Genomic DNA, 23,808 nt, shown 5'->3' on the forward strand with positions numbered 1-23,808 from the left:
ACCTTGTTGGCTCATAATGTGGAAATCCTACCATTTGACTAAATAAAGTTCTACTGCTATCATCATTAGTGCCCGACTTCCTATTTCATCTAAGAACATATGGAAGCTTTTCAGTCTATGTCTGAGTGGCTACCAATAAGTCCTGCCCCTGGTTGTGTGACCCTGGGCAAACCCTTCAGTGCTCTAGGCAACTTTCTAAGACTAGAAATTGAAGAAGAGGTGCTGACTTGTTCTGGTGGAGGCCATTTCCTAGTCTGGGAGTTTCCTATATGATATCAAAGATCTGGTTCCTGTTCTAAAAGAAGGGGTGCAACCCTTCACATGCTGAAATTTAACCAATGCTAGACCCCATAAACTCACTTATCATCCAAGGAAGCATACTGACCCTGCGTCATGTAACCACAACGCCACTCAGGAGCCATCTGGATGTGGTAGTGTTGGTCCATATGTCTATCTTTACCCCACAGCACACCTTTCAAGGCTTCCTGAATCCAGGGCGTCCACATTTAGGATGACTGTAGGGGGCCTAGAGTGGCAGCCCAATTTCTCCAGAAGTTTGGAACCCCTGACTTCTTCTCAATGGCATAGTCCTTTTCAGATTCCTTTACATCAAAGCTGTCTATATTCTCTTAGACTTTCACATAGATTCACTGATTCAGCAGTTTTAGAAAAATATTGAAACTACCTGTGGCCTCCTGCCATCTTCATCCAATCTTTTCTGCAAAGGGATCTGGCTTAACATGCCTGTGTACCCCAGAGTTCGTATTTCCCCATGGTTTTAGGAGGCTTGGGTGACCCAAAGCTCTGTAACTCAGTTTGACTTTCTCATTGGCAGTTAACAACCCTCTCTTATAATTTCCTTTTTTCAAAATGGTTCCTCATTAGGCAAACCCCTACTAAACATCCCCTACCCAGGCTGAGCTGTATAACAACTAACATGTCAAACAACAGGTGACTAGTACCATATCACAGGAAGAAGCATTATACAAATTTTTCTTCTAGCTTAAGTTAAATCCAATCTTTCCAGGAGCCATCACTTTTGAATTGGATTGAATGATTCTGTCTCTCCCTTCCTAGTCTAAAGATTGCTAAGAAAAAGTAAATGATGGGGATTTGATTCATGTTCCTACAGGCAGTGGAAAACCGGAATCTCATAAATTCCCTTAAGACTCTGCTGGATGATTTCCACTCGGAGATGAGGGAAGATGAACGGGATCGCCTTGGATTGCAACAACAGTATGCCAAGGACAAGGCTGCCTGGGAGGTGGAGTGGGCAGAGCTGAAAAGCCGCCTGGAACAGGTATATACAGTTCTATGTGCATAGCTACCCTGACTTCCAAAGCAGGTCACAATTCCCCAGCTTTCCTTGTCTGTATAGACATTCCTCACCCACGCTGATATCTCCTCAGTTTTACATTTTTGAAGGATTTTTTTCCAAGTTCCCTGCCAACTCTAAATCCTCTGTGTTTAATTCAGGTACTGTTTTAACCCTCTTCTCTTGTCCTCTCTTTTCTTCTCCTCTCTTCTTCTCTCCTCCCCCCTCCTCTCTTCTTCTTTCCTCCTCCCTCCTTTCCTTTCCTCTGCTCCCCCTCCTTATCATCTCTCCTATTCTTTCCTCTTCTCCTCTCCTCTTCTCTCCTCTCCCTCCTCTCCTCTCCTGTTCTTTCCTCTCTCTCTTCCTAACTTCTCACCTTCCTTTCAGGACCTGTGATTTCACCTATGACAAATTACCTCCTGCCAAAGAAATTCAGCAACTCTTCTGCAATTTATTGTCTTTGCTCCCTGCATCACTGAGATATCAAGTGATTTGCCCAGGGTCACACAATCAGCTGGTGTAAGAACCGTGGCTAATGTTCAGTTGCTATTAGGAAAAAGGCAATTACACAGGAACTGATGATCAGAGACTCTTCATCTCTTCTGAGAAGAGAATGATATACCAACCAAAGGCATTATAGCTGTAATATACAGCTCCGAGGGAGATTTTGTGTTTTTCTTCCCAGGAGACTTTTAAGAATATCATAGCTTATGTATAGAAGATTCAGTTAAGTAACTACTTGATATTCTCTCTCCCCCTTTCCAGGAACTGGGAATCAGTGTATTACTCTTTACCATTAAGCAAATTATAGAATCTGATTTATGAAATGGCTCAATCCTTGGGACAAAATGACCAGCTAATAGTAAGGAGACCTGGGTTCAATTTCCCATTTCTAATGCCATTATTGTTTACTGAGTAGCCTGGAGCAAACCATTTAACATTGATATACTACTTGTCTGTAAGATATCCCAATCTATATTAGTCACTGAGGGAGTTAAAGGGGAGTAAAAGGGAGAAAAAGGACCACAGAGGATGAGGGACAACATTTTATAATTACCTAGAGGATGTGTGGATATTGAAAGAAGCTTTGTCCACTGAACATCCAGTTCAAAGTAGAGGGATGAAAAAAGGTATAGAATTTAGATCATTAGGATGGCAGGAGTCTACATATGGCTTAGTATTTCCAAAAGGGATTTAAAATAGGATGTTTTCACCTTAGACAAGGCTGTCAGGAAGATTTTGGGTTGGGAGTTTCCTTGATTATTTTGCACATTTTCTAACATCTGAATGCATGAATGAAAAACATTTATCAAATATTTACAATTTGTTGAACACCGTGCCAAGTGAGGTAAATACAAAAACAGAAGCAAAATAGTTCCCTGCCCTCAAAAAAACTTTTATTCTATTTAAAGGAAACAGCATATATTGGGGAAGGGTGTTTTGGTCCATGGGGTCATAAGAATGTTGAGTGGATCCATTGGGAAATTGATAGACCTGATCTTTCCAGAAGCAATGGTTAGTTAGATCAAAAGAGAATAAATTTACAAAGTACTTAACACAGTGCCTGGCACACAGTAGGGTTATAAATATTAACACGTATTAGTAGTATTAATTTGAATATGGTTTTTAGAACAAACAGTGGAAAGGGGAGGTGTGTGTGGCAAGGGCAGAATATACAGAAGCATTCTAGGTGTCAAGAAGACATCTGACAAGTTCAGCTTTATGGGATATGAAGTATGATCTGGTCTAGAAGTATTTGGATACAGGGGGATCAGTCAGTTTGTCCTCACTCAATCACCAGATAGTACACGTAGGCCCCAGGATGAGAGTTCCAAAGCCAACAGAGTAAGTCACCCAGCTCATGATGCTGAAGGCAAGGTGGCTGGAGGGTATAGCAGTAAGGAAGAGGGCAAGAATGTGGCTGGCTAGAGTAGTTGGGTTCTGATTTGTAATAGTGGGGGTTTTTTCTCCCCTTTCTGTTCCTAATTTGATCTCTTCCCATTTTTACATCAGCATTTTTATTTAGGTAAAATCTGATACCCTGGCTTCTGGTCTTCTGGCTTCTCCCTTCATTCATCAGGATCTTACCTGACACCATTATTTTCCATGGGTACAGTTCCCATTAGGGAAAAGATAATGATGGATAATGCAAACCTAAATGAACATTGTCCCTAAAATCTAGGTTCCCAGAGGGTCCTCAGTCTAGTCACCAGAAAATTTGGCCCTAAGCTAATGTGGTTTATTGCTCAAAAAGAAAAATATGTCTTGTGTAGTTCCAATCTTGGGTCTAAATATGTTGTCAGTGATGTGATGGTATTTGAGAGGCAGTATGGTGAAGTGGGAAGAACACTGGATTTGGAGTCAGGAAACCCGGGTTCAAAGTCCCGCTCTGCTGTCTGTATGACTTGGAAAAACCATTTCATCATTTGGGGCCTCAGTTTTTTCATCTGTAAAACGAAGATGTTGGACTAGATGAACCATAAGGTGCCATCTAGCATTATATCCTATAGTTCTAGAAATGTATAGATATTTTCTTCCTTTATCACAAGATAGCCTAAGATTTGAGCCCCTTAACACCAGGCATCTCAAACTAGAGCCTGTTACATTTGGGGCAGCTAAGTGGCCTAGAATCAGGAGGACCTGAGTTCAAATCCAGCCTCAGACACTTAATAGCTTTTATCTTGAGCAAGTGACTTCACCTTGTTCACTTCGATTTTCTCTTCTGTAAAAATAAGCTGAAGGAGGAAATGGCAAACCATTCCAGTATCTTTGCCAAGAACACCCCAAATAAGGTCAGAAATAGTCAGACATGATGGAAACAACTGGACAACAACAAACAATACACTTGGCAACCTACAATACAATGCCCAAGTGTTTTGTGATGGAAAGAACACTAGAGCTTAAGTTAGGAAAGGACTGGGTTCAAATGCCATCTCTGACACTGGCTCTGTGACCATGGGCATATCTTTTATGACTGAGCCTCAGTTTCTTCATTTATAAAATGGAGATAAGAATACCTGTCATACTAATCTCAGTTGGACAATGTTTATAAAATAGTTTAAAAACCTCAAAGCACCACGAGTTATTATTATTCAGCCTGCTGTCTCTTGGTTCAGACTAATATATAATTAACAGTAATGGAGTCACAAGTCTTTGTGAAAAGAAACAGAGAATGAGCTAGTAGGTGTACAAATTAGCATTGTGTAAGAAATGATACAAACGGCAAATCGGGTTGGGTGACTATTGTTTTACCCCTTGTCTTTTTGACAGCTGGAAGGAAAGAATTCTGAGAGAAATCCAGGAGAAGTGTCTCCGTCCTTTGATTCAAAGGGAGCTTTCCGGAGGGAGAGAGAGGAGCTCAAGAAGCTACTTGCAGAGAGTCATAGCTTGGTGATGGAGCTACGCTGGCAAGTCCATCACAATGAGAAAAACTGGAAAAGGGAAAAAGTGGAACTTCTTGACCGATTAGACAAAGAGCGTGAGGACTGGGAGCAGCAGAAGAAGGACATGCTGCGGAGAATGCAACAGGTAAGGAAAGAGCCACATGGGGATGTAACAAATGCATGAATGTAAGGAAATAAATTCACACAGAGGTCAAAGAAAGAAAATAAAAGAACCTAACCACATGGATGAGTTGTGGTTTGGTATCGTAGCCAGAGAATAGACTTGGCTTCAAGAAGACCTGTGTTTAAGCCCATCTTTGAACACATAGGAGGTACTTGCCCTGAGTCAGTCACTCAATATTTCAATGCCCCAGGTAATTCTCTAAGACTACAAGTTGAAGATATCCACGGGGATGGAATTTCCACGTGTGGAGTTACCTACAATCTTGAAGTCCCAAATCTGGGCCGAAAATAAAACTAAACCAAAGTCCTTTTGTGATTTTTGTCCACCTCAGAATGGTTTATGAAAGGCAGTGTGGGGCAGTGGTTTGAATCCCAACTAAGGTACCATGTGACCTTGGGCAAATTCTCTCTTTTTTTAGGGCAAATGGAACTGTTATTTCACTGCTATTTTGGTGTTGTTGTTGAGGTGTTTTCAGTTCTATCCGACTGTTTGTGACTGGGGTTTTCTTTACAAATGAGGAAACTGAGGTAAAGAGGATTAAGTGACTTGTCCAGGCTTAGGCCAACATAGCTAGTAAATTTCTAGGCCAGATTTGAACTCAAGAATATGATTTGTCTGGTGCTGTATCCACTGTGTCATCTAGATGCCATAATTAGCTTTTAGAAAGGGACATTTACTGTGGTAATATAATAAGAACAGTGAGTATAAAACATTCCCCCCAAAATGATACTTTCTCCCACAAGAACAAAAATAATGCAAGGGAAAGTGGGTTCAAGATTATGTTACATATGGCAAAGGAGATAACTGATAGCTCCTAGAAGTCCTTTTGCTTTGGTGCTCAAAATATTCCCCTTAGGTATGGTGCATCTTGTCTCCTGGACGCCTTGAAGAGTCTTGCATCTTTGTTTCTTCAATGTGTCTAGGTGATCCACTGTGCAATGCAGACAGTGCTTCCTGCTGATGCTATATCAGGGACACTTCTAGGATGCCAAAAACAGCCCTCTGAAATTCACCAGGTCCTCCTTAACCCAAATTATGGGGGAGGAAGAAAAAGATTAAGAGAGAAACTGAGGCTCTCCTCACCCCATTTTATTCATTCTCAGCAACCACTTCTGCCACTAAGCCACCAGAAGCTCAAATCCTTGATTCCAAACTAGCTCACTTGTTTTATGCAAGCCCCACAGTGTAATCAAGTCCCTCCTTCAAACAGACTTCTATCATACTTGATTAAAATGCCTCTGAATGATTGATTAATTCACCAGAAGTATCCAGGCCTCTTTCATACCTAGTTTACACTTCTGATTCTATTGAAAAATCATCTCTATCCTTCACATCTCTCCTTTCTCTTCAGCCACACCAAAGGTAGAAAGAAAGAAAAAAGGAAGGGAGAGGGAGAGACAGACAGACAGACAGACAGATAGAGAGACAAAGAGACAGAGAAAGAGAAATTTAAACTCTAAATGTGGGCAGGCTAACTTTTAAGTGCACTGCTAATAATTTAGTCCCAGTGACTTTCTTCTGCCTGAATTCAGATGTAGCCTAATAATAAAGGAAATGCTGAATAAAGCTGGAAGTCAAGCTGTTCCATGATGACCACAGCATGCTGGGCATACCCCTGAGAAGTGATCAAATATGACCACAGTTAGAAAAGACAACAGCCCAAAGCCAATCTTTATCTGGACCAAAAAAATACAGGGGAAAAAACTCTTAATTGGAGATTAGGTTTTCACTAATATGTGGCTGTCTTGTGCATTTCCAGTCATCAGTGTCTGCACTGCAGCTAATCTCTTGATTTGGGGTGACAGCAGTCATTCTTGAATGATGCACAAATTAAACTAATGCAGCCTTGGCTTTCATCCCTGGTTAGTTTTGCAAAGTCTGCTTTTTATTTGCGTCTGTGTTTCACATTTAGAAATGCTTGAGATCTTAAGAAATGTTGTTAATCTTGGAAAATGTGAGTCCAGAGAAATGTCAATTATCCTTGTTGCTTTCCTTTAGGTCATTATTTTCAGGGAAAAAAAATAATAACTAGCATTCATATATAGTACTTTAAGGTTTGCAAATTTCTTTACATATATTATTCCATTTCATCCTTACAGCAATCCTATAAGGAAGATTCTATTATTATGCTCATTTTTCAGATGAGAAGACTGAGACTAAGAAAGGCTTAATGATTTGCCTAGGGTGACAGACCTAGTAAGTGCCTGAGGCTAAAACTCAGGCCTTTCTGTCTTCAGATCCAACATAATTCACTATGCTACCTGGCATGCCCTATGTGTTATGTGAGCAATTACCCTTTTTGTGATGAATGTTTCTTACTTGAGCCTGAAGGTATTTTGGTCATTTTTATATCAAATTATAACATTGAAAGAAATATATCAGATGCTAGAAAAGATTGGCAGTTTTTGATTTAGGCTGTTTGGGACCCTAGTAAAACTCAAGGACAGCACAGTTTGAGAGGAATGTTTGAAACTAGTCATCACTCCTTTCTCCATCCTTCATGGATTTTGTTATCTACCTCCCGGATGTTTGATGTGGCTACCATCCCAAATTCCCCAATTCCTCATCAAAAGGGATACGAGTCATTTCCTGTTTTACTTGGAAGCCAACAGTAGGAGAGTCTTTAAGTTAACACCTCTGGGTACTCTTAGGTCTAGGTGGGTCAATGATTAGTGTTGAAGGTTTAAAACCTTTTAAAAGTGAAAAGCAGCCTTTATTCCCAGGAAGTTATTTGTTCTTTCACCTGATCTTACATTTTATTCTTTCCCTTTCCAACTCCTTTACTTTCCTGAAGAAGTCCTGTTTGATTAAGTAACTCCTAATCTTTCAAACTTTGGAATCAAATATTTATCAATGTACAACTTCAGTTATCTTAAGTTAGCTATAACCTGAAGAGGTCAACTAGTTACTGAATAGAAGGCTGTCTATCCAGGGCCAATCCCTGTGATGATAATTTTTCTCGTACCTGAAAATAACCTACGTGGTTGTCGTGATTAATGCCAGGTCCATTTTACATCATTGGTGGCTATTCCATAGCAACCATAATGATTTATTGGCTCAACCACTGCACTCATTTTACAAGTCACCTTTCAGATTTGTAGAGAAAATTTTCTGTAATTTAAAAAATACATATTTTATTGATATCTTTTGTTTTTACATCACCAGAATTTCTCCCAGTATCACATGTCCCCTCTCCAAGACAGTCATCCCATATAACAATATTTTTAAAGGAAAAAAGGAAAAGAGAAAAAAATCAGCAAAAGTGATCAATACATTGAAAGAGTTGGGAAATGTAGACAATGTATCACATTCATGAACCTCCAACATCATTTTGAAGCATGTAAGAGTGTTTACTTTTCCTAATAAAAAGACCAGCAAGACATATGTAAAGATTTATAGTCTCCAGGAGAGTCTATGAAAGAAGCAAATGTTCAGTTTACCTGGTTGACTAAATACACTCAAATGGAAATCTCCTTTCCAAATTGGCATCTATTCAAGCAGTGACCTCAGAACTTCACCCTTTATAGTAATACATCCTTGAGTATAAATGGATTCTTAACCTGCATATGAAATTAAATCTGGGGTCATGGACCTTAATTCAGTTAGTGCAGTGCTATTCTCAGATATATATTTGTTTCTAATGAGCTTGCACTTTGTACAAAAATAAATCTGTCCTTTCTCCTCAAGAATTTAGCATTTGAAAGCAGGATTTAAAAAAAAATCATGGTAACTAGCCTTGCAAATTAAGACAGCAAAGGGACATTCCATGTATAACAGGAAGCTGGCAAAGGTTATTCCATTAGCCAGTTTGTTGCTCACTCATTAAACTGTTAGTCACACATTCCTAAGAGAAGCAAGAAGCATATCAACGACTCTTCATGGAACGTTTAACAATGTGTGGCCCGGGTACACAACTGCTTTGTAAGCCTCCTAACCTTGAATATGATAACCTCATGCAAATGGTCAAGAGTCTCTCTAAATCCATTTTCCACATTGGAAGCATATGTTTCTTGCTTATCAGGTGTCATAAAATTCCAACATAATTTCTCCACCGTGTAAGACACTTTATATGATGAATGTCTATGGTGACATAGCTAAAACCTGATTGTGAATGTTAGCTCTTGCATGCCTTCCTCTCATATTTCAAGACAGATTTTTTAAATGGATTTATACTATATCTTCCTTTAGAGTTAGTAGGTTTTTAGTTCATATGCAGGTAATATAGGACTTGTTATTTTCAGTTGTGGTATAGTGAACAGGATGTTGAACTTAGAGTCAAAAAGACCTGGGTTCAAATTGGACACTTACTAGCTTATGACCGTGGGGAAATAATTTAATCTCTCAGGGCTCAGTTTCCTCTTATATAAAGTGAAGGGTTAGATAAAGTGAGCTTTAAGGTAACTTCAAGCTCTAAATCTATGATCCTAAGATCCTCATCTAACCCTTTGAACACCTGATTCTCCCTTTCATGATACACTTAAATTAGCTGTCTGCACAAGATGAAGATCAGTCTTTGAAAATCTCTTCATAATGTGTAAAGTGTTTCTGAGGGCTAGCCTCAGACTTAGGAAGATCCAAGTTCAAAACCTATCTCTGACATACACTGGCTACATGGCCTTGGGCCAAGCTCTTCATGTCTTAATGTCCTATGCAAATCTTAATGACTGTAAGTTGCATGGCACATTTTGATCTGAGTTGGTAGAAGAAATTTCATTATCTGGAATTCCCTGTGTATTACAGGTCTACTCCCATTCCAAAGAGTTTCCATGATGCATATACTTCATTGGTGCTATTGAAAGGCAAATCTTTGTTTTCCCATCTCACCCACACTAAAAGTAGTCCTATTGGCTAGTGGGGTGTAGAACAGTGGTTCTCAAACTTGGTCACAGAACTCCTTTATATTCTTAAAAATTATTGAGAACCCCCAAAAGCTTTTGTTTATGTGAATTATATCCAGCAGCATGCTGGTAAATGTGTAACAGCTAGCTTTCCGGGGGGGGACATGTACACATGACACACATTTTCTCTGGAACTTTCTGGAAGATCAATAAAACAATAAATTAAGCCGTGATTTGTACTATTTGCCAGTTTCTAAGGTGTAAATGATCACAATAAAATTTTAACAATTTACTCTTACAGGCTAGTATGAGCCAACTCCAGTATACCACTGGTGATGTCCATCAATATTTGCTATTTAGGGGCAGCTGGATGGTTCAATGAGTGGAGCACTGGGCTTGGAATCAGGAAGATTCATCTTCATGAGTTCAAATCCAGCCTCAGACACTTACTAACTGTGTGACCCTGGGCAAGTCATTTACCCTATCTGCATAAGTTCCTCATCTATAAAATGAGCTGCAGAAGAAAACTGGCAAACCTCTCCAAAATCTTTGCCAAGGAAACCCTAAAACGGAGTCACAAAGAATTGGACTGAACCAACTCAATGACAAATTTGCTTTATTGGAAATTAAGATATCTTACTATTATAAAAAGTTTTGATATCATGAACTCCCTGAAAGGGTCTCAGATACCCCAGGGGTACCTAGACTACACTTTGAGATCCACTGTTCTAGAAAGAAGAGAACTGCACTTAGAATCAAAAATTCAAGACTTGGCTTTGATTTTCCAAGGACTCACTCCACAGGTAGTATCCATAAGGCAAGTCACTCTATCTCTATAAATCTCAGTTTCCTCATCTGTAAAATGGGCACAATAATATTTGTACCGTTCACCTCAGAGGCATGCGGTGAAGAAAACACTTTGTAAATCTTAAAGTGCCATTGAAATCACCAGAAGTCTATCTCCTTCTAAGGGAGACACTTTGACTTGACTTGAGCAGTAGGTCTGACTAGCTAGCATTACTCTGGTCGATTTTGAGGAGCCAGAAAGGGTACCAACCCAAGTGTAAGTTGCCCTATGCTCCCCACTTTATTTCTGAAATCCAGGCAGGACAGAGCCACGGATTCCAGTAGTGTTTGTGCTGCTTTTTTCTGCAGGTGCTAACATAGGCCTCCAGTCAAGATATAGCTGGATCAAACCCAGCAGAACATTTAAAACAATGGGAGACAAAGCCAAGCTCCCATTCAGGGTTGCTGAATATTTCCCCAAACTGTACTTGGGGTGTACCATACAGAGACTGGCTATGCTATATTTTTTAATGGAATTGACAGTTGCTTACCAGCTGTATGACTTTCAGCAAGTCCCTTAACCTCTCTGGGTCTGGGTTTCTTCATTTTTAAGATGGAGTGGTTGGATTACGTGGCCTCTAAAATCCTCCCAGCTTTAAATCTCTGATCCTATGATCCTATGAATTGCTATTCGAGTCTGGTAGCACCGTATGGTCTTCCAGAGGAGGAGAAATCCACAGATCCAGCACTCTTCACCGATTTCAATGAGCTGGTCAGTTGGCTGGTAGCTCAAATCACAGAGCTGCTTGACTACAAAAGCTCTGGGTAAGATTGACCCAAGACCTTGGCCAGAACTGACTCCCACTCTCGTAGATCCTGTGCCAATCCAAGGTGATGTTCCCCAACCCAGAACAGTACTTACTTTGTATTGTGCCTTGCATGTCTATCAAGATATGCTTACCAGGCTGCTGTTGTAGGTTACCAGCTCTTTCTTTCCATCATCCTCCCCTGCCTTCTCACTTAATACCATCAGTTCTTCTATGTGTTCTCTGTAGCTTTCCCCCCTGACAGCTTGAAAATGCTCATGTGACCTATTGATTAGTGTTCACCGAATCTAAAAATTTCTGCCTTTTTCGGGAAGGTTTTTGTTGTTGTTTAAAAAAGTTTGTAAAGAAGCATCTGTCTTCTTGCTGGTACTTCTGACTTCACACCTCTTGCATCTAATCCGCCACCAAGACCTGCCCATCCTAATTCCATATCATCTCTTCCACCTGTCTCGTCCTTCCTATTCCTACCACATTGCTGCCATATTATCCTGTTTGGTTTCTTACTGGACCTGTATAGGGTACTGGAAGTGAGTTGCTTCCTCTCCTGATGAAAGCAGTTGCCTGCTTTACCACTTACAGTCTCAGAGAGTTGCCTGGGGTACTGAGAAGTTAGGGGACTTGCCCAGGGTCAAACAGCCTGCATGTGTCGGGGGCAGAACTTGGACCCTGGTCTTCCTGACTCCAAAACTAGCTTTTTGGATTGAATTTAATTTTTTTTGTTGATTTTTTTTTTTTGCTTTTTGGTAAGGCCATTGGGGTTAAGTGACTTGCCCAAGGTCACACAGGTAGTAAGTGTCAAGTATCTGAGGCCGGATTTGAGCTCAGGTCCTCCTGACTCCAAGGCTGGAGCTCTATCCATTGTGCCACCTAGCTGCTGCCTGAATTGAATTTTTAAGGGAGAATTTGTAATGGGGTGAAGGGCAGCAGGATTATCACTGCATTGATAATACTGAAAGGGAAGGGAAAGAAAAAAAAAGGGAGGACAAGAATAGAACTAAAAGTCAGATCAGTAAGTAGCCTAGTCCTACAGCCACTGTGCTTGCAAATAAGCTGAGACAACTCAGAGATTGTTATGGCTGAAAGGCACCTTTCATACCAGTTCATCCAATCACCTCATTTTGCAGGTGGGGAAACCAAGGCACACAAAGGTTAAAATGACTATCCAGACTTACACAGCTAGTGAATAGCACCAGGAAACATTGGGAGGTGGGGGAGAAGAAGAGTAGTAATACTTCTAACCTTTGTTTTCAATATTAATAACGATTAAACAAAAAACCGATAAGTCACATTTAAATAGCACTTTGTGTGATTTCATGGTAATAGGAAACTCTCTCACCCTTTGCATATTAGCACCTGTTCTCCAGCTTATTATAGCCTTGGAGAGACTTGTCTGAGGCACTGAGTTAAAGTGACTCGCCCTGGTCAGTTGGCTAATTTATGTCAGAGACAGGAATCTAAGTCTTCTTGACACTTAGGCTAATACTCTATCAAAGGCCTTGCTGCCTTGCTCTGTCTGAGATCTGGAACAAAAAATAATACCATAAGGTTTCACAAAGTGCTTTCTTCTCAATAGTCACCACCCCACCCTCCAGCAAAGTCTGTCTGATGCTGCACGACTTTACATAGGACATCCTCACACACAAGCAGGAATAGATGGAGAGGTGCACACTAGGACACAGAGTTAAATTTGTGAAAAATGCTTTTGAATATCTTGATATGCTCCCAAGGAAATTTATAGCATTCTCTGGCAGCATCTCAATATTTGATGACTGAAAATCTTTATTCCTTTTTGCCTTTGGGTTGAGTCTAAATGTCACTTTAGTCCTTTAAATATTTTGCTTATTAAAAAAGCAGTCAACCCAACAGAATTATCAAATATATCAGCCAATAAAGGACTCATTAAAAGTAGTTAAGTAAAAATATCCTTGGGTCTAGTGTTGCTCATGCGTAAATATTTATAGAGAAAGGCAATAATAACAAAAATTACAAAATTAAAATGTCAGCAAACATTATAAAGTTTTTTAAATGGAACAAAGCTTCATTAGGAGCAAGTTCCCCACTTATTTTTACAGTTCCTTATTGTTTGACACTAGCCTATTTCCCTTGCTTGAGCCTCTCAATGTCTGCATGGGCCAAAGCAATAAATGGTAGAGGGCAGCCATAGAAATAGTACTTGACCACATGCTCAAAGCCAAAAGTGGGCCTGATTAGCAATAAGCATGGTGTGGTAAAATGGGATAGATTAGAATGAAAAAGACATGGGTTCAAATCCCAGCTCTGCCATTTGCTAAATGTATATTTAGGCCAGCTAGGTGGTGCAGTGGATAGAGTGCCAGGCCTGGAGTACAAATCTGGTCTCAGACACTGAGTAGTTGTGTGACCCTGGGCAAGTCACTTAACTCTGTTTGCCTCAGTTTCCTCATCTGTAAAATGAGCTGGAGAAGGAAATGGCAAACCACTCTCCAGTGTCTTTGCCAAGACAACCTCAAATAGGAAAATCGGACACAACTGAAACAACTAAACAACAAAATGTGTATTTTTGGGCAAATCACTTCACACCTCTGGTCTTTAGCTTTTGCATCTATGAAGTGAGGACATTGTATTAGTTAAGTTTTCTAGCTCTAAATATATGACTGAAAGAGTGCTTAAGGGGCAGCTAGGCAGCGCAGTGGATAGACCACCAGACCTGAAGTCAGGAGGACCTGAGTTCAAATGCGGCCTCAGACCAAACACTTGATACTTATTAGCTGCTGTGACCTTGGGCAAGTCACTTAACCCCAATTGCCTAAAAAAAAAAAAAAAGGAGTGCTTAAAAGAAATGTAATGACAAATGAGGAATCAGGTCGTCTATGTCCGGTGTGACTGTAAAATCAGGAGACAACTATTTGGACCAGCACACCAAAATGTATACATCCGAATGAGTCACATCCCCTTCACAACAGTCAATATCACAGAGTCACAAGAACATAGATTTTAAAATAGAAAGGACCTTCAGTGTCATCAAGTCCAGTCCCCTCAGTTTACAGTAATTTGCCCAGGGTCACACAAGGTGTAAGTGGCAGAGCTAGGCCCTCTGACTCCACATCCAGATTTCTTTCTGAAACTTTGTACAAAAAAATTATTTCAGTGAGGCTTCCATTCAAAATCTTGTGGAACTTTGCTTTGAGTATTGCCTTCAGAAGCTGTGTTACATTCTTTCAAATATCCTTAGGATGGGAGACTTCATCCTTTGAAGGTGCACTTGGTTTTTTGAAATACCCAAAAATCACACAGGGCCAAATCTAGTGAAAAAGGTGGATGACCCATCTTGGGCCAAAATCAAGGTATGACTTTCTCTAGGTATTGAGGCCGAGGTTCTTCTTTTGTGCCTCACTGGCCCTCAGGCAGTTCCAAAAGAGAAGTTCCAAAAATGGTGGTAGCATCATTAGAATAAGTAGGTGACCCTTTTGCACTCATTTGGATGTCTGAGTTCTGATAAATTTAGGCTGTTGCCTTTTCAAGCAATGTCCTCACTTAATAGTCCTTCCTGGGATCATCAGGTCTCTATTATCTACCTTGGGACAGAATTTTCATGTGAGTGTAGCTGCTTCCCACCCTTTCCCTATCTCCCCTGACTATCCCAAGCAGGTGCTTGGGAAAGGCAAATTATTTTTAGCATTGATTTTCTTCTTATACCGAACTTACAGCACCTTCTTAGCAACGTTGAATCTGAGAGTATGCAGGGTGCTTTAACTTGCCCAGGTTCACACAGTATGTGTGTCAACACTTGAACCCAGATCTTTTGAGAGACCAAGGCAGAGACTTTTCTATCCACTATGCCAGCATTTATTTCAAGTAAACATAATTAGGGAAAATAAATAGACGTATTCCAAACCTTATCTGGTATAAATGATTTTTTAAACTTCCAGTACCTCTATTATCTGTCTTTAGCATCAATAACAAAGAGTTGACAATCACCCTAATTTTCCTTTTAAAAATCTTTTGGTTTTGTTCCTTGGGCATTAATACAAGGTGACTCCTGAGTTATTTGTGTTCTCAGATATTCCTGTTCTCAAAACCTATTGACAAAGAGGCAAAAAAAAAGAAAGAAATAGAGAGGCCTCTTAAATGAAGGTATAACTATAGATACTAAAATCCAAATTAAATTGTTGGGACCAGATGAATTTTATTTTTTCCCTGTGTCTTTTCTATTTTTTTATTTTAAATAGCATTTTATTTTATTTTTTCCAATTACATGTAAAGACAATTTTTAGCATTCATTTTTTAAATAAAATTTAAGTTCCAAATTTTCTCCTTCCTCTCTAAGACAGTAAGCAATTTTGATATAGGTTATATATGTGCAATCATGTAAAACATGTTTCCTTATTAGTCATGTTGTAAAAGAAGAAACAGGACAAAAGGGAAAAAAACTACAAAAAAAATGTGAAAACAGTATGCTTCGATCTATATTCAGACAGTTAGTCCTTTCCTCTGGATGTGCACCAGATGAATTTTAAAAATGAATATAAGTTTGGCACACAGTGGGGGAGGGGTGGAGTGGAGAATGGGTAGGAGAGAGGGGGAAAGAAAGACTATTATAGTGTCCTAACATTCTACGGGATCAGTTCAAATAAAATTCAGTTGTGAGAAAGAGACAAAGGCAGCTGATGGACAATCTGTACTGACTTTCTCTTCTTTACATTTTAAGCTACAGAATGGAATGAGCTTCTTTGGAAATGACAGTTTCTTTAGGGACTCGAAAGAAGTCAGCATCCGTGTATTTTCCAACCAAGGGAGTCATCACATGCCTCGTTCAATGGGAAGCTGGTCTTACTCCGATCCAGACCCGATGCAGTTTGAAGACCAGACGCTGTCGAAGTTGAAGCAGACAGACCGATGCTCTGCCACAGAGAACATCTTCTTGGATGCACTGGCCTTGGACGACGAGCCCAACGACCCTCAGCCACGGAAAGGGGCACGAGAGAAGTTTATCACTTGCCTGCATGAAGTAATCCTTATATTCTCTCTATTTTTTAATTCCTCTCTAATGAAGTAACTATAATTAAGCAATAATGGAACATGGTCCTTTCCCATAGCAGAAAATGTCAAGGTAAAAGATAAATGAAAGAAAAAGGATAATGGGGCAGGGGAATAGGTGGTTACATTTCCATATCATCACTCCTGGCCATGTTGTTGTCCATACCAATGTCACCACTATTTAGTTTCTCCCAGATAGACCCAGTTTACTTTCTATGAAAGGTGAAGTCTCTTATGAGAATGGATGCCATATTGTCACTGGTACTGGTTCTAATCTTCGCTACATACACAAGATGTCTAGATATTTAAAAGTCCAGATAGATATGTTCAAATAACCTGGACCCTAATGCAGATCTCTGATTGGAGAACAAAAAAAAAAAACATTCTATCCATCCATATGAGACCACATTGTGTAAAAGAAAGTGTGCTACACTGAGAGTAGAGAGACTTGGGTCTGCAATTAATGTGCTAGTGAGGCACGTAAGTGCTATAGTGAATAAAATACTGGATGCAGGGTCAGGAAAATCTGAGTTCAAATCCTACCTCAGATATTACTAGCTATATGACTCTAGGCAAGTCGTTTACACTTTCTTAGCCTCCATTTCCTCATCTGCAAAATAAGAATAATAATATCTATTTCACACAGTTGTACTTAAATAAGATTATATGTAAAGCACTTTGCGAACTTTAAAGGGCTATTTAAATGTAAGACACAATTACTCTGTGACCTTGGGAGTGCTGAGAATTGCAAAGAAAAGCAGGGACAGCTAGGTGGTGCAGTGGATAGTACACTGGCCCCGGAGTCTGGAGGACCTGAGTTCAAATCTGGCCTTTGGCAATTACTAGCTGTGTGAAGCTGGGCAAGTCACTTAGCCCAAATTGCCTCAAAAAAAAAAAAAAGAAAAAAAAAAGCTCACAATCTTATATGGAAGATGAGATTAATCTAATTAGCCTCTTTAGGCTTCATTTTCCTCATATGTCAATTAAGACAGTTGAATTACATGATCCCCAATACCCCCTTGAACTCCAAATTTTAAAGGAAAAACCATTAGCAATGAAAGCTGAACCAAAACTAAATGGGCTGCCTCAGAAACAAGACAAGCAGAACAATTAAAACTCTAGGTGAGAGATAATAAGGACCTGAATTGGGTTGGTAGCTGAGCGATTAGAAAGAAGATGTAACTAGAGATGGTGTAAAAGACGAAATGTTGAGAGTAAAGTAAGTAAAGTAAGAAGTCATGGACGTAACCAAGGTTGTGAGCCTGAGTAATGGGGCAGGGGGTGAGGGGGAAGGTTAGTGGTGCCCTGGATGGTAATAGCGCAGGTCAAAAGGAGGGAGGGTTTGAGAGAAAAGGTTCTCTTTGGATAAAATGAGGTTGACATACCCCCCCCGCCTTTCTATGTTTCCTTTTATGTGTTGTCCTTTCCCACTTGAGTGTAAGCTCTTGGAGGGCAGCATCTGATTTTCTTTTGGCTTGTATTTGTCTTCCCAGTGTTTAGCACAGAGCCTGGCATACAGTAAGCACTTAATAAATGCTTGTTTTCTTCCTTTCTGAGGGGTCAGAAAGGATGAGGATTGAGAAATGGCCATTAGGTCTGGTAACTTTGGAGTCAGAAATTTCAGTTGAATGGTCAGAAGTCAGATTGTAGGTACTTTAAGAAAGGGTATAGCAAATGGAGGCACCAAGTGTAGATCACTTTCTTAAAGAGTTTATCCAAGAAGGGGAGGAGAGATTTAGAATGATACCTAGTGGAGGTAGTAGGGTCGAGCAAAGGGTTTGGGTTTTTGTTGTTGTTGTTGTTTGTTTGTTTGTTTTGCTTTTTGGTGAGGCAATGGGGTTAAGTGACTTGCCCAGGGTCACACAGCTAACAAAGGTTTTTTAAGGACAAAGGAGACATGGGCTTGTTCATGGGCAGTGTGGGAAGGAATAAGGAGAGATTGAAAATAAAAAGTGAAAGTGGGAATGGTAATGAGATCCTGTTTTGACTGTTAGATTTACAAGTAGCTAGACCTGTTACTTAGAATTAAGAATATTCCAAAAGCTTCCCTGGTCACCAAGAATCACCAGAGTTCATCTCTTTCTCCATCCCCTCCCAAACAGTTGCTTCATATGTCATGTCTGTCCCCTTCTTTTCCTAACTCCACAATAGTGGAGTCATTTGGACCACTAAAATATCTTTCTAATTGGTTTCCCTATTTCCGGTGTCCCCCTCACCAATCCACTATCCCTTCACATAGCTGCCAAAAGAATCTTCCCAATGTACAGGTCTGACCTTGTCAGTCCCTTCCTTAAAAGCCTTCAGTGGTTTCACATTGCACTATAGAATAAAATGAGAACTCCTGAGGTTGGCATTTACCGCATTCAAAATCTGGATCCCACCTTCTCATGTTCCATATTGCCTTATTTCATATTACCATCCTGTATACTCTGTGATTCAGTCAACCAGACTACTAATTGAATTGTTCCCTGAGCCCTGTCACCCATCTGTGGTCTTTATGTACATTAACCATCCCTCTCATGCCTTCAATACATTTCCATTTCGCCTCCAAATCTCAGAATGCTTGCCTTCCCCTAAGTCTCAGCTCAAGTGCTTTTATCTCCATTAAGCCATCTAAGGTCCTCCTCTTGAGTAATGTTCTCAATTTTCCTTCAGCTCTACTTATGTGTATACTTGTTGTATCCTCCTCACCCACAATAAATGGAGGCACATAGTAGGTACTTAATAAATGTTGAATCAAATTTGAGTTGTTTCCAAATATGAATATGCTCAGGAAATTTCAGAAGAGGAAGGAAAAAAAGCTAGAAAATCCATGTTCTTTAAATCACAGAAAAACATTCTTATTCTAGAAATCTAATAACTGAAAGGGAAAAATGCTTTTAAAAAGTCTTCATACAGAGAATTTGAAAATGTCACTAGATAATAACGCATTTTAAAAATTGTTGCATTATGTAAGTAAGAAAGGATTCAACCCCCAGAAAACTAAAGTAGATGTTTGAATTAAATCCTATATTTATCCTTTGGGGACAGAATGGTGCCAGTGTGCCTTGGTTGTCATAGATGTTTTATGGGAAGAGAGGAAAGAATGAAGCTTTTTGAATTTAGGAGTTATAATACTTGGGCCAAATAGATTGAGTCTCACTATATCCTGAAATGTTCTTAACATTGTAGTACTTGTGTTCTCCTAGTTACACCTTTCACTCAAGCAGTTGCGACATTGAGTTTAAAGGATGTATTAAAGGAATTGTTACTAAGGAACCATTATAACAGCTGTTTCATCTGTCAGGCAGCCTCCCACACATTTAATGGAACCCATCGAGTAAATGTCAAAGAGTTCCTTTGTTGGAATGTAGGGAAATGGTGGGTTGGAGGAATAATTCAATGCCTAATCAGCAGTGTAGGAGATCAAGGCCTGTGGATAGCCAGCCATATAGCCCAGAGATCTAGGGAAAAGTCCTCAATGTATAGGATACACCCTTCTCCCCTACCTTGTGGAGGACTTGATCGAGGCCCCACAGGGATACTCGAAGGTGTGTTGTTAATCTTCACCACTGGAGGAAGTGTCCACTTCGCTGAGATTACAGATGGGGATCATAGGGTAATTTAGTGAAAAGAGATCTAGAAAGGGATTTAAGAGATTTGTGTTTTAGCACCACCTCTGCTATGAAAGTCAAGGGGCCTGTGCTTCGTTGTACTTCTGAGCTAATGGCAACTCTCCCAGGAGGAAAATGAATTAATGAATTAATTCAATCAACAAGCATTTATTCAATGCCTACTCTATACCAGATGCTGTGTTGGACACTAGATATACAAAAAAATAAAGACAGTTCCAGTTTACATTGCAGTGGAGGAAACACAGAAGTAAATAGAATATGTAGGCAAAGTAAATAAAAGGTAATATGAGGAAGAGGGTACCAATAATTGGAGGAAATCAGAAGTCTTATGTAGGAGGTGGCACTTTGAGCTAGACCCTGAATGAAGCTTGGGATTCTAAAGACAGCCTTGAGAAGAAATTTCAGTTAAAACCAAAGTTTAGAGAGAGTGTGGCTAATAATAATAACCAATGATCTTCATATGGTGCTTTAGAGTTTACAAAATGCTGAAATTACATTATCTTATTTTAACCTCACAACAATCTTGTATAAGTACTATAGGTTTTACTTTCCATGTTTTACAGAAAAGGAAAGTGAGTCAGAGATAATAATAGCTAGCATTTGCATTGATCTTTACAAATACTATCTCCTTTATCCTCACAAAAACCATGGGAGATAGATGCTATTATTGTTTCCATTTTATGATTGAGGAAACTGAGGCTGACCTAGGTTAAGTGACTTGCCAAAGATCATGTAGCTAGTAAGTATCTGAAGCTGGATTTGAACTCAGGTTTTCCTGACTCCAGGCCGAGCACTCTATTCACTGCACTGTCTAGCTGCCTCTTTGAAAACTGTAAAATGCCAATATTATTGATACATGGTATTATTATTAGGCCCCTTTAAAGGAGCATGGAAGGACTAACCTTCCCTGTGACAGAAGTTCCAGGCAGCTTCCCTATTTCCTTATCCTGTTATCTCCATTCTTGCTACATCAGTACTCCTCTTAGAGTCTGTGGCGTCTTTATCACAGTGTTTCTCTGCATTTCTCTGACCAGCACTTCCTCCTGACGTTTGTCCCATCCCCCTTTACCTGCCATGTACCTCTCTATACGGTGTATTTTCATTTTTTAAAATAAAGTTATTGGCATTTTATTTTTCAATACATTTTTAGATTATCCTTACCCTGTGAGAGCTCTCTTGTAACAAAACAAAACAATTCACTAACAAATACTTACTATAGCAAACTAACAAAGACTAACAGTACAAGGGACCTTTTCTGAAAATGCATTCAACATTCCACACCTGTAGCTCTTCCCTGCCCCCCACCTCCCTTCTCTCTACTTTGTTGAAAGTATTTTTTAATCAGTGGTTTTCTCTTGATAGAAGCCACAGACTGAAGCAGCCAAAATCAGATTTATCTGTTTTGTTTTGTTTTGTTTTGTTTTTCTTACAGGAAGAAGATAACTACAAAGGAAATCTTCAAAGGTAAGGTGAATGCAAATCACATTAGCTAAAGTAGGCCTGAACTGAATTTCTTAGTGATTCATGTAATTCACCCCTTTTGTAGCAGCCTAGTCCCCTTTTTCGTGATTATGAAAAAAAAAACCAAATGTGATCAGGTTTTATCATGTTTCATTAATATGATGTCATTGATCACAAATAACTGAAAGATTAAACATGGTTACATCAAGAGTTGGCCTTTGGTTTGATATTTACCTAAACTGTGTTATAATTTTATATGTCTAATACAAATAGGAGTCTCGTTAAATGATTACTTGAAAGTTAAATTCACGATAGTGTGTCCCTTCTCAATATAAAGCAAGTGTAAGGAACTGTCTGCTGCAAGATGTTTCATCCAGTTAAAAACTTGTACGAAAAGTTTTTATTTTAAGAATTAATGGTCATCTTTCTTGAGGAAATCATAAAGGAAATAGTGGCCATGGTACATTGGAATGAGCACTGGATTTATTTTCCCTTAAATCAGAGGAAGAGGACCTGGGTTCAGATCCTGGCTTTGCATCTTATCGCTTCTTTGACCTTGGGCAAATGAGCCAGCCTCTTTGGCTTTCATTTTCCTCATTTGCCAAATGAGAGGGTGAGACTTCATCTCTAAGGTCCCTTCCAGCTCTAAGCCTGTGAGGTGATGAAGTAACTTGAGAATCTTTCCTCTTCTGCATACTATGTTTTTCTCCCCCATTCTCTTTTTATCTAGTCCCTCTCTACCTTTCTTCCTACCCTTTCTTTCATTCTATAAAAGTAGATGCTTTTGTACTACATGAAAGCCTTTGTCAGGTCATGTTGACATTTCTAGCTACCTTCATCATGGATTCTCCTGTGAAATTTGACTTGTCAATTATTGTTACCTCACTTCTTCCCCTACTCTCAGAGTCACAGACTTATAAGGTTGAAAGGGACCTTGGAGGTCAATGGATTGTAGCCCCTGGACCTCTTTAAACTACATTTCATCAGCTGCTGACCTTGCATTCTCTCTCAAATCTGCACTTCCCTCCTAGTTTACTTCCTTTGCATCCTCACTGCAGTCTCAACCCTCGGCGCTTAAATGGGAGTTAATTCCCGCCTTTAACCTTTCCTGTTTTCTTTCATGGGAGAAAAGATTACAATTTTTGCCCCTTAGAGCTTCTACCTCTCCCTTCTCACCCTACCCTCTGTCCTCAATATCTATCCATGCTCTAATACTTGCCAGTACCACCACCCTCCATCATGATTCTATGCTAGTCTGTGCCACTGTCAACTCTGAGAGTAGGAACTTAACTGATTGATTAGTGTTTTAGCTGGTTGTACTTGTTAACTCACCTCAAAGAAACATGGGAAGGACTGAGACTTGACTAAACCTCTGTAAGACCATTTTTAACTCCTTAGAAGACAAAGGATTCTAGTAACTCATGTGGTACTGAACCTATTTGGGGAGTGGAGGTAGAGGTGAGTCAGGAAGAATAGAGGACAAGGTTTCAGCCTCCTCCTCCTTCCTCATAACTTTCAGCGCACTTGCCTAAAAGGACTATACCTGTCAATAAAGCCATACCATTTCCCTTTTTTCTCTTATTTTAAGCACTGATTACTAGTAGCGATCAATTACTCCAAGTGCTTATTAGCTATCATTCAACACTAACCATCATATCTAGATTGGAATGATAAAATTGTACCCAGGAGGGAGGGTCATTTCATCCTTTTCACTTTTCCTCAGAGAAAAAACTCAGAGGAGAAATAGTGTTAGTAGGACCTGAGTTAGCTGGCTGCCCTCATGTACTGAATCTGAGAGTAAAAGTTTCACAATTATAGAGGAAAGACATAAAAGACCATGACAAGATAACTGGTCCAAACCAGCCATGGTCAATCATTCCCATTGAGGAAGAATTTTAGGTAGATGAGCTCTCTGAGGTTCCATTTCCCCTAGGAAGATGAGTTCCAGATTAGAGATTTACCCAGGGGTATTTAAGTCTCTGATTAGCTGTTAAGGAATGTTCCTGAAGCCTTAGAATCCAGGGAATTGTAGACTCCGGGAAAATTAGAATTAGAAGGCACTTAAGATCATTCAGTTCAACCCATTCATTTTAGAGATAAAGAAACTCCTCTTGCAACTAAGGTAGACTCCAAAGCCAATCATCACCCTTTCCCACAGATACACAAGACTGCAAGCATCTTGGACTAGCCTGAAGGTATATGTAGGGGAGAAAGCCCCGGGGGCTGCTGGAGCTCTCACAGAGTCACTGGAGTGGCAGGCACCATAGCCATTAATTGCCTACTTCTGTTCCATACAATGACAGGCAATTTACCCCAGGGAAAGCACTAAGGTATCACATATCAAGAAACCTTAAACATATCTGGCAGAAGAAGCCTAAGAGAAA

At 39.7% G+C, this 23,808-nt stretch overlaps 1 protein-coding gene across 9 annotated transcripts in view; it reads left to right on the top strand.

The window, feature by feature from the left end:
* MTCL1 (microtubule crosslinking factor 1) overlaps positions 1–23,808 on the top strand; it is a 170,586-nt gene that overhangs the window by 130,930 nt on the left and 15,848 nt on the right. For all 9 annotated transcript variants that reach the window (XM_020985524.2, XM_020985526.2, XM_020985528.2 and 6 more), the window contains 4 exons: positions 1,133–1,300; positions 4,586–4,843; positions 16,021–16,320; positions 21,396–21,427. In XM_020985524.2, the coding sequence (XP_020841183.1) occupies positions 1,133–1,300; positions 4,586–4,843; positions 16,021–16,320; positions 21,396–21,427 (758 nt within the window). The remainder of the gene's footprint in view (positions 1–1,132; positions 1,301–4,585; positions 4,844–16,020; positions 16,321–21,395; positions 21,428–23,808) is intronic.

The sequence above is a fragment of the Phascolarctos cinereus genome, unplaced genomic scaffold (assembly GCF_003287225.1).
Source record: "Phascolarctos cinereus isolate Bilbo 61053 unplaced genomic scaffold, phaCin_HiC Scaffold_4;HRSCAF=312, whole genome shotgun sequence".
In the NCBI taxonomy this organism is placed as follows: Eukaryota; Metazoa; Chordata; class Mammalia; order Diprotodontia; family Phascolarctidae; genus Phascolarctos; species Phascolarctos cinereus.